At 41.5% G+C, this 12,008-nt stretch overlaps 1 protein-coding gene across 1 annotated transcript in view; it reads right to left on the bottom strand.

The window, feature by feature from the left end:
• The window catches only part of SYNE2 (spectrin repeat containing, nuclear envelope 2), a 269,055-nt gene that overhangs the window by 83,664 nt on the left and 173,383 nt on the right, over positions 1-12,008 (bottom strand). Inside the window, exons 73-78 of the mRNA XM_008566257.1 lie at positions 10,865-10,984; positions 10,515-10,715; positions 9,007-9,180; positions 6,896-7,027; positions 3,625-3,821; positions 679-811 (exon numbers count right to left, since the gene is read on the bottom strand). Of these exons, the coding sequence (XP_008564479.1) occupies positions 679-811; positions 3,625-3,821; positions 6,896-7,027; positions 9,007-9,180; positions 10,515-10,715; positions 10,865-10,984 (957 nt within the window). The remainder of the gene's footprint in view (positions 1-678; positions 812-3,624; positions 3,822-6,895; positions 7,028-9,006; positions 9,181-10,514; positions 10,716-10,864; positions 10,985-12,008) is intronic.

The following is a 12,008-nucleotide window of genomic DNA, read 5'->3' as shown; positions in this document are numbered from 1 at the left end:
AAAAAAAAAAAGGAGAAAAGACTAAGGGAAAAGACTAAAGGGTTTCTTAGTACAACTTATATTACAAAATTAATACTTTTTTCCTTCAAAAAAACATCAATAGAACAAAAGCTTTTTAGTAGAAATAGCAACTCTGTATACAATAATTTAAAACCATGCATTTAAAATTTATGAATTAGGGTGGTGACCCGTTAGGTCAGTTGGTTAGAGAGCAGTGTTATAACACCAAGGTCAAGGGTTCAGATCCCCATACTCTCTGGCCACACACACAAAAAATCATATCCATAAAATCAACACCATATTTTCTCCTTATTTTAATGTGTGTTTCCCTGTGTTGATAAGCTCCATTATTCAGGAAATCATGATAAACAATCCTATAAAGTTGTTTTTGGTTTATGTGAGGATTTTTTTTTTTTTGCATTTGCAAAATATGCCCCATAACAGAGCAAGTTTTAAATTTATATGTATTTGATAGGGTCAATTAAAAATATAGCTTAGAAATATATAAATTGACAGCATAAACAAATAGTTCTAAATCTGCAGAATGCAAATGCTATTAGCCCAAGTCTCATCCCTTATGTGCACATGAACATGGAGATTATCACACCAACCCAATACTTGTTCCCTATCATTTATTTCTGACCAATAATTATCAGAGCATATTCCACTACAACTTACAAAAAATTGGTTTATGTTGCTTCTGATTGTATCCAAGTCCTGAGACACATTAAGGGACTGTTCTTTCCAGTAATTCAGAGTTTGCTGAGAAGACTCTAACCACTTGGTTAACTCCTCTGAATCTCTGTTATAACTAACAGAAACAAAGCGAGAGAGAAAGGAAATTAGAAACATACTCTGATGATAATATGCATCACCACCATATTTTCTCCTTATTTTAATGTGTGCTTCCCTGTGTTGATAAGCTCCATTATTCAGGAAATCATGATGTGCATAAGGATTACATCATGTTTTATACCATGTCCCAAATCTGATGTTATTGGCATTTTCTAGGACTCTCTGTTATGACTGATCAAGAACAAAGAGGCATTTTAGTCTAAATTTTTTTTTATTTCTCATTACAGCTACACAAAAGTATACCTATGGGTAAGAACAGAGATTATTTTCACACCTCAAATGTCCTCTCTAAATTTGTTTATAGTGAAAATATAACCAGTATTTATATAAATTGCTGTTAGCTGAATGCCAAAAGTTATTTATCTGATGTGATGAAAATATCCAGTGAAAATGCTGCCCCTCTTGTAACTTTTAAACTTCTTCAGGTTAGGTGCTTCTGGTCAAAATGGTGGAACAGACAGTCCCCAGCATCCCTCTCTCCCACAAATCAACCAATTTACAACTATTTAAAAGCAACAACAGCCAAGCTGCGGCTGCTAGAGCTCAGGGGAAGAGGAGGAGAGACCTATAGAGTGCACGAAGGTGGGAGAGAAAGAAAAAACTGCTCTGTTTCAAGCCCCAGCTATGTCCAGGCTGGAGCTGCTGAGCACACAGAGCAGGAGCCAGCAAAAGCTGCAGTTGTGCCCTTCGGATGAAGTTGCTTGGAGGTGGCAGGGGAGAAGAGGGCCTAGGTGGCCCCCAGGCCAGAAAGATCACTAATAGGGTTCCTGTGGACCCACCCAGGAGTGTGGAGCCACGACAACTGAAAAAAAGGAGCCACTCAGAGGCCAGTGAGTCATCGCAAGGGACTGGTGCATGGCCTGTCCTATGGGAAGTGTTTGCAGTACAGGCAAACAAACACTAGGAGAAGAGTGGGCACAGCAAGAACAACTGATCTGCACCCCAATCAGCACAGGACCACTCAGAGGAGACCTGTCAGTAATATAGAATTGCATGGGGTGCAGTTTGATGAAAAAACTCAGGCCCAGACCACAGTTTCTACACAACCCAGGTGCACCAGATCTCTTAAGAGCCAGAAGGACCTACAAAGTCAACCATTAAATCCTGAGCTGCACAAAAAGCCTTCCCTAGGGAATCAGCAACAAAGCAGCAATTTAGCTCAACCACACAGCTCAAATACTGATCCCCACAGGAAGTTCCCCTATTTTAGAAGTAAGCAGAGAACAACAAATTAGTTCCAGCACAGAGTTTAAGTGGTGGGTACAACAAATAATCCAACACAGAACTGAAAGAAAAAACAAAGTACCCACAACCAGAGACAAAGTTTGATATTAACTAGTAAAGGTCTTATTTCACCTAAGAACACCTATAACACTAGAAGGACCAGAAGTCCCCTGGGCTACCAAGCCAGAAAGGGGGAAGGGCTGGGGGCCTCAGCAATGCCCCCTGACACCCGCAAACAATCCCAAAGGTGGGGGATGAGGCCCTTGGCCACACCCTCCTGACACATGTAGCCAGCCCAGCAGTGACCACCAAGCCTCTGCAGGAAGCACTCTGGGCTCTCCCATCTGGAGTGGTGGGGGGCCTCAGGCCTCGGCCATGCCCCCCCTCGACACTCACAGTCAGCCCAGCAGCAACCACTGAGCTTCCACAGGAAGTGTCCCAGGCTCTCCTGAGCTGAGGGGGGGAGGGCCTTGGGCCTTGGCCACGTTCCCCCGACACTAGCAGCCAGCCCAGCGGCAACCACTGAGCCACCACAAGATGCACCCTGGGCTCTCCCAACCTGGGATGGTGGGGGGCTGGGGCCTCAGCCACATCCCCCTGACACATTCAACCAGCCAGTGACCCCCAAACTACTGCAGGAAGTGCCCTGGGCTCTCCCAAGCCGGAGCAGTGGGGGGCCTTGGGCCTTGGGCACACCACTCTGACAGGTGCAACCAGCCCAGCAATGACCACCAAGCCACAGCAAGAAGGGCCCCAGGTTCCCGAGTTGGAACAGTGGGGGGGCGAGGGCTTTTGCCACACTCCCCTGACATCTGCACCCAGCCTAGCAGTGACCAAGGCACCACTGGAAGCCCCCCAGTCTCCCCTGTGGGAATGAGGGGGTGCCGCAGGCCTCAATCCTGCCCCTCTTTCTTCCTCCTTCTTCCATCCCATTCCTTCTCCTTTCCCCCTCCCCCTCTCTCCTAGCTGATCCACAACATCCTAGAATATAAAAAATAATATTAATAAAATTACATTTTCTTACAAAAAAAAAAGAAAGAAAAAAATAAACTTCATGTTAAGACAGCCCTCTAACAGGCAGAAATTAGAATGAGGTTTAAACTTTCTATGTTCTTCACCTTCTTTAAGTGGTCCATGATTATACCAACTAAGCCAAAAAAATTCTCTGAAGAACTTGAAAGACTTCTTCAAACAATTCTGTGAGCTAAAATTTTAAGATTTTTGGAAGAAGGTAGGAAAGAGCAACATCATGGCACAAAGGCAATATATGTACATACAGTTTTATAACAGAATTCCTAGTTTCTGTAGAAATGTATAAATGCTCCCCAGCAAACTGATTACATATTGTCTTGAGTCTAGCCAAACTGGTATCAGCAACTCTGGATCCCTTTTAGTATGGAAAAGGGACCCAACTGCTTTAGACTGTCAAAGAAAAAAAAAAAGTACAAAAGAGGGACTGCATGTAAGATTTAATTGCCTGCTGAATCCCTCTGGTCTTTATCCCCAGCAAAATTAGAAGCCAATCAAACCCCTAAGAAAACACACCTGAGCAGATGCTTCAAAAGTGTTTGCAGTCTGTGGAGTTCATGGTCAATTCTCTTGTTGAGGGACAACCACTGCTCTTCCAGTTTTGCAATCTGGACCTCTAGTTCAGGACAGCTCACAGATGCCACCAGCAGTTTGCCTTCATTCAGAGTTTGGTAAAGCCGGGCATGATTTCCATCAATGCTTCTTTTTATTTGCTGATGAAAGTAAAATCATAGAATGAATTATTTAAAAAATAAAACTCACCAATCTATTTGCATATACTTCATTAAATCCCTACACTAGGGGCAACTGTAGAAACAATACAGTTTCCCAACCCCGAAGACTGTAGTCTGGCTGGCCAGACGTGATTGATGGTTTACTGATCAACTTTCATGATGAGAGTGTCCAATTAACACATTTCTGTAGCACAGATTCAACGCTATAGACTTATGCACGCGAACCAAAAACCAAAACTCACAGATTTAGATCTGATAGTTAATTCTTCCATCTAGACAAAAAACAAAAAAAAAAAGCTAGCAGTCTATAGACCACGTTCAGCTTGCAGATATAGGTTTCATGTGACCTAAAGATTATTTTGAAAATCAAGAAGTTTTACATACAAAACAGGATTTCTAGCATCTCAGGGAAAACTGGAAGATCTAGCAATTGTGAGTCTGCACTCTCATGTGGCAAAGCCTGGCTGTAACCTAGTAGCAATGGCTCCCATGAGAAGAGCCTACTCTCTTTAGTTCTCTCTCCCTCAGTCACCACCACCCTTCTGATTGCAGACACAGCCAGCATTCCTTATTTCTGTTCTCCTGACTGGTGCCTGGAAGCATTTCAGATTGGGACTGAGACATATGAAGGGGATAAATAAGAAAACATTTCTCTATCATCTGTTAGATACAAATAGGGAAATTAATTTATTTCTGGAGTGTTCTAAATGTAAAGATTCAATAGGGAGAAAGGAAGATAACATTAGAAGAACAAATTAAAACAGATAACGCATCATTAATGCAACTTCATGAAAAAAGAGAATTCTTCAAAACTGTGAATACAAGGACCTCCTGAAGAAAAAAGTCTGTCTAAAGGCAATTATGATCCACTGCTGGGTTCAGTTAATGCCATTTATCCTGACAGCTGTTTAATCTCTTTTTTTTTTGTGACCAGTAAGGGGATCATAACCCTTGGCTTGGTGTTGCCCGCACCGCACTCACTTTTTTTTTTGTGACCAGTAAGGGGATCATAACCCTTGGCTTGGTGTTGCCCGCACCACACTCAGCCAGTGAGCGCACCGGCCATCCCTACATAGGATCCGAACCCGTGGCCTCCCCGTGCACAGCGCCGCTGTGCTTCCAGTGCCGCACTCTCCCGAGTGAGCCACGGGGTTGGCCCGACAGCTCTTTAATCTTAAAAAATAAATTATTATTAAAATAGAACTTTTGCTGTTTTCCAATTACCTTATATCTTTTTAGAAATTACCAAGGAATTCCACTTTCAATGCCATTTCCAGCACTCCCATTTGTAATCCCCCCCACCCACGCCATCTGAGCCTGTGAGCTAGAATAGAACATCCAACATCAGTTTTAAAAAAATAATTATAATTTTCTAAGTCCTTAAGTGTCAGACACCCCATCTTTAGAATATCTCTGAGAAGTTTTATTTGTCCATGTTATACACAGGAGATAAGACTGTGTGCTGGTCACTCAGCCTGTGAGGTGCCAAGCAAGCATTCGAGCATGAGTGTGTGGGACTTCAGACGCCGCACACTGACCCCTATGGCCCACAGCCCACAGATGTCCACCGATCAAGATGACAACACCTGTTGGATACACACAAACCTCTCCATGACTCCGAAGACTGAAAATGGCCTAAGAAGTCTATATATGGGATGGGCTTTATGAGATATGTCTTCTTTCAGTCTGGTAAATTTATTTAAAAGTCTTAGAACAAATTTTTTTTTAAATTTCAAATTCAATAGAATCACACATTTTAAGGCATATGGTCAAGCTCCTATTAGAAATATGAGGGGGGAATAATCAAGCTCATACTAGACTGTTCATATAATTAGGTTTAAATATAGACAGTGCTCAACTTATGATGATTTGACTTATACTTTTTCAAGTTTACAATGGTTATTGGGACATATCCCCATCGTAAGTAGAGGATATTAAATGCATTTTCTATTAGATGCATCAAAAATCGGGGCACTAGATGCATTTTCGACTTAAAATAGGTTTATTGGGATGCAACAACATTGTAAGTCAAGAAGCATTTGTACTATCTGTCTTCAACTGCATTCTTTCAGCTGTTCAGATGGTACCTTCTATGTTTGTAGACTAACAACGAATTAAACAGTAGCCCCCACCCCCACCCACTCCAGAGGACCCAGATTTACCACAATAAAATTGCAATGAGACCAATTGTAGCTTTCTGGGCATACAGAGAATATAAATAAGTTGTTTCAGTATCAGGCAAATGTTCTCATAGGGGCTAAAATGCCTCCAAGGAATAGCACGGCCCTGCCAAGTATTTCTTACTTTCATTTTCCATTCAATCTTTTCAGGCAATAAATCTGCCTTTGAAGTTTTAAAGTTGGTATTTGATAACTACCTCTAGCCGTCCAACTCAGACTCTGACTACATAGATTCTAAAGTGAAAACTAAATATGTTAAGGTTCTGATGAGAAGATGTAAAAACTTGTTTTATCTTGTTGGTCACGTTCTCAATGCCACTCAAAAACCATTTTCAGGTTTTACCTTTTCTAAAGCATTGAAATCTGAGACACAGAGACAATACCAAAAGTTACACAAGAAAAGTTTTAAAGTTTGAAGTCTTTATACATTGCTAGTGGCAGGTAACAGATTATTGTCTGTCTCATAGGCTGTGCCCAATCATGGCTTCACTAGTAATAAAACTAAATATGTTTAGAAAGGCCCATGGTTTACAATGTTCTTTCCATTTTTCAGCTTGTTTCCCTATTAGTAGCCCATCGATATGGACCTCTGGAGACAGGTAAGAACTAGCTTATGTACTTTCTATAGATACAGACACTGAGACTTAGAGACAACAAGGTCACAAAGGTGACAAGTGAGAGAGGAGGACCCAAACCAATGTCCTGAGCCCCAAGCCAGACACGTGTTATGCTGAGTTGTTCATGGTCAAATACGGTCTCCCCGAATACGTCTAACAGTGAGCTGTGTGATGAACGACGTTTCATCTCAATTCAAATCATGCACTTTCGAAAATAAAACACATGCCTTTGACAACGTAAAGGGAAGCAAGATACCTGGTAAAATGAAATCCGTTCCACTAATCTTTCCTCTGTCTCTTCCACCAGACTCACAGAGGGCAATGTAGATATGAGAATTTCCAGGTCCTTTTCAAGAGATGCATAGTTTTCATCAAATTCTTCCCATCTCTAGAGAACCAAGAACATAAAACTGGTGGGGGCCCTTTTCTAGACTGGTTCCAGATAGTGGCACATTAATCATAAAAACTAAGACAAACACTGAGGCCATACAAAATTAAAGCACAGATTCCAGGTGCGTCTGAGAGACGTAACCTACCCTAGTAAGAGCTCAGGGTCTAATGGAAAACAATTCCATTGCCTTTGAGGACAAGGTTTAAAAAAATCCAGTTACCATTAGTTTTATGCTTGTCCTGTCAAAGTAGGTAACAGGATTAGAAGAGTAATACAATGAAGTTAAAGTGATACTTTTATCACCTCCATAGAGACCTCAGAGCCATAAGAGAGCCTTTCTCTTATTTGGAAAGGCACAGAGCTAACTTTTTTTTTTCTTTCCTTTTTGTCTTTTTTCGTGACCGGCAATGGATCACAACCCTCAGTGTCGCGCCCGTACCGGACCGGGACCGGCAATGGAATCGCAACCCTCGGTGTTGCTCCCGCACCTCGCTCAGCCAGTGAGCGGGAACCGGTCTGTATGTGGGATCCGAACCCTCGGCGGGAGCGCCACCGCGCTCCCAAGCGGTGCACTGCAGCAGTGCGCCACCGGGCTGGCCCTAACTTTTCTTTTTCTAAATTTTATTTTAAAGGAATTTATTTCTTAATTGAAACATATTGATTATACATATTTATGGGGTACAGAGTTATATTTCAATATGCATATACAATGTGTGATGATCAAATCAGGGTAATTAGCATATTCATCATGGTAGATCTATCATTTCTTTGTGATGAGAACATCTGAGCTCTAGCCATTTGAGAACACAGAATAAATTATTGTTAAGTATAGATGCCTAGCACTGCTGTACACCACTAGAACTTATTTTTCCTATCTAGCTGTAATTCTGTGCCCATTAACCAGCCTCTCCTTACCCCTCCCCCCATCCCCTTCCCAGCTTCTAGTAACCACAGCTAAGGCGACAGCTCTCCCCTGGTGAAGTGAAAGCCCACACTCGTCACACAAGACTTCGGTGGGCTTCTGCTTCAAGTAGCATGGTAGATTGGTGGGCGTGAGCTTGGGCTTGGAGCGAGGGCAACAACGGCCTGCCAGGAGCTTCTGTTGAAAAAGGCCTGCTTGGGGAGTGTGGGCTCACACTTCAGCAGTGGGGTGCTCCTGCCTTCGCCTCAGTTTTGCCGTGCCCTAGCTCCCTCCATTTCCATGGAAGTCCACTGCTAGGTTCCCAGCATACCACAGAGCAGACTTATTGACACTTAAAAATTATCTACTGGAAAAATAACCACCTCACTAATTCTCAAATCTATTCAAATACGTGGGCCACCTGACGTTTATATCGCACTCACTGGGCCCATGGAGTCTTTTTTTTTTTTTTTAATACCATGAAATATTATTATAAATATCAATTTGATGCACTAACTAAAAAATAAATTGTGTCAGCACAAAATAACACTATTACATGACCAGGTTGAATATTTTCTTCCTTATTTCCTTTATGTGCTAACAGTGGCTATACAAGGTAAACCTTTATGTCAGAGGGGAAAACCTGAACACTGCCAAGGAGCTTTATGCAGGCTTAATTGTTTTTCTTTGAATTGAGACAAGCGTGTCATGAATCCATTTTAGCAACAGAACATTGGGTCTTGTTCTCTTAAAGGAGTACAGTTTCTGAACCTCCAACAGTTTCATCCAAATGATCTCATTCAAAGCCTCAAAGTGCTTTCAATTTCGTTTATTCATACCCATACCTAAAAGGTAGAAAGGTGCCATACCATCCCAGATTTATGTATGAGAAATCCCAGCTAATCTTTCATTCAGAGAATAGAGTCAGAAGTAGACCAGGGGTCCACGTTCCTCCCTTTGATGTCCCCGTGTCCCTGTAGCTTAATGATAACTAGATGTTTGTTTCACACGTGGAGATCACGGTTGGAAATCAGGAATTCCCAGCTGAAGTACAAAGTGTATCTAACCCAAATACCTGCAACAAATTCTGCAGCTTCATGCCATGTTGGCGTGACCTTTCTTCTAGTAATTTAACTTCTGTTACTTGTTCTTTCCAAAATGTCTCTCTCTTTTGCAATAAAGAAGGAAACATTTTGGCAGAGTATGTTTGGATCAACAACATGTCAGCAGCAAGCTTCTGGAAAAAAACCTGTAAGATGGAAAAGGTCTTTAGTATTTATTATTTTAAAATTGTGAAAATCTTAAAAAGCAATTTACTTCAACTGTTTATTGAGTTATCTTTGTGTTTTAATCCAAAACCCTAGGACATCCCATGCAGAGTCAAATATATGAGAAAACAAAAGAAAATTGAAATGGATTCCTTAGTCTATAAACACTAACAGAATTTTAACAAATTATAAAGAAATATTATCCTTAAGTAGTATTTTCCACAAAATAATCAATTTTAAACAGCCAACATTATTGTTAGTCAATTTCAGCTTCCAGATATTTTTAAGTCACTTGTTTTGAGTTTTTAAAACATTACAAAAAGGTAGATGCCAATGTGGCTAATGAATTTTAAGACTAATAAGTTGCAATGGATAGATGTGCATACCCAAGCAAGCCCACACATTCCACACACAGGGCCTAAACCCCGGCTCTAACTTCTATACAACAAAATGGCTAAATAAAGGGCATTTCCTGATGGGGGTTATTAGGGATCCTGGTCCATAAAGTTTCCCATATTTGTGCTTCAAGAACCTTTAAAGAGGAATGTTTGAGTTCCCATGGTTCTCCATTCAGTCTGCTGCCTCCTCAAGTTGTTCAGAGGGACCCCCTTATTATGTGAATCTCTCGAAAGGATAGATACATAGAAGGGTTTATAAGAGCATGTAGCAAAGGGCCTGGCACACTGTAGATCATTAATATTATTTTCTCCTCTTCCTCTTCATCCTTTATACAATATTTACCTTTCAATTTTTCTGAGACTAAGGTCCACTTACCAAAGGCCCTAGACTGTGGGCTTGTCGAAGGTAAAAAAAAAAAAAAAAATCTTACACATTTTTTATTCTCAGCACCCAGATAACTGCATATCTTTAGCTGGTGATCATGAGGTTGTTGTTTAATGAAATGAATGGAAAATTAAAGGATTTATTATAGTATTGTGCTAGATAACAATATCTCTTCTTTTTGATTTCAGTTCTCAAGAAAGCCTTTCCTAACCTCCCTAAGTCAATTTCTCCTATTAAACACTCTCATAGAACGTATCCTGATTTTAATTTTAAATGTTTGAAGACTTGTTGAAAAATGTCTGTCTTCTCAGTCTGCAGAAAGCTCCATGAATGTAAGGAACCGTGTCTGCTTTCACTCACAGTTGCATTCCTAGAGTTTACCACGGTTTCTGGTACATACTAAGCACTCTAGTAGCTGTTCATTAAAAGAATGAATGCTGTATATTTCACCAAGGAAGAAAATGGACAGTTTCTGTTCACACTCAGAAACACCTAAGCGTTTAGAAGAGGTGATCTGAACCGTGTGTCTTACCTTATGATTTTGTATTTGAGCCTGTAAAGCAACTTTACTTTTGGTCTGGTGTAGGTGGTCATGAGCAAGCTTTTCCTTTCCAATATTCACCAGCTCCACCATGCCTTGCAACAAAGCATCTTGCTGGCTGTCAGTGATGAAAGGGCTGCTGAGTTCTGCATACCTGGCTCTCAGGATTCCCCACGTGCTGTCCAGTACATCCTGGAAAGAAAAGAGCAGGTGTGCACAAGCATTTTCATTCAACCAGGAAAAAAATTCAAATGAAGAACAAATCTAAACTCTTGGTGGAAGAAAAAAGTCTTACTCCTTACAATCATAGTGCTGAGTAAATGTTTTCTGCTTAGGCATACCTCTAATTTGTACACCTCCTGGAGTAAAACATAAGGTAGATGAAGCCTTTCCCCTTCATCTCTTAGTTTGGCCACTCGGCTCTCAGAGTTCTGCAGCTCTACGGCATACGCATCTGCTTTCTAAGTGAGAGACAGTACGAAAAAGGAAAATGGCTTAAAAAGTCAGGGAAGTACTCATATCCATTAAAAAAGAACAAACAGTACGGTATGAAATTAAGGGAAAAATGAGAGTCCCACTCCCCTCTTCAGCTCTCCTTATCCATCTCCCCAGAGGTCCCACAGGTGAGTTTGTTCCTAATACACTCTGAGCATGTACCAGTAGCGCTATATGTGCATATCCTTAAACTCAGTGAACTGCACCACAGCATTGTGTCCTGTAGTTAGCACTTCTCCCTTATCAGCTCTTCAGCATCTTCTCAAGTCAGTACACACACCTGGCTCCTTTTAAACAGACACATAGTATGCCAACGTAAGGGTGCACCCTGCGATAGTAACAGGCAGCTTTTTTTTTTTTAATTTTTTTTTTTCCTTTTTGTCTTTTTTCATGACCGGTAATGGGATCGCAACCCTCGGTGTCGCGCCCGCACCGCGACCGGCAACGGGATCGCAACCCTTGGTGTCGCGTCCACACAGCGCTCAACCAGTGAGCAGACCGGTCTCTATATGGGATCCGAACCCTCGGCGGGAGCGCCGCCACGCTCCCAAGCGTCACACTCTACCGAGTGCGCCACTGAGCCGGCCCAACAGGCAGCTTTTAATGGTCTTTTGGGCTACTGACAGTTTTTAATTCAAGCTGTGCTGCCAGGTCCATCCTTGAATATTATAGGCGTATTTCTCTTTATGCACTTGTCTTATTCCTTAGGATGAATACAAGTCCAGCATCCAGAACAGTGCCAGAACATAGTAGTACGTCCTCAATTAATATTTGCTAAATAAGTGAAATCAAATTGCTGCTAGATGGAAGAGTATTTATGCTTAAAATTCTGATACACAGCCAAATGATCCCCAGAACCTGGGCTAATGAACGTTCTTACCAAGATGACACCCTGACCAACACCGGATGCACAATTTTGCCAGGTTGACAGGGGAAAATGGTGTATTGTTTTAATACATGGTGCTTCAGAAAGTACTACTTAAGAGGTGT

The sequence above is a fragment of the Galeopterus variegatus genome, unplaced genomic scaffold (genome assembly GCF_000696425.1).
Source record: "Galeopterus variegatus unplaced genomic scaffold, G_variegatus-3.0.2 Scaffold231, whole genome shotgun sequence".
NCBI lineage: Eukaryota > Metazoa > Chordata > Mammalia > Dermoptera > Cynocephalidae > Galeopterus > Galeopterus variegatus.
This window is presented reverse-complemented; position numbering and strand designations above follow the sequence as displayed.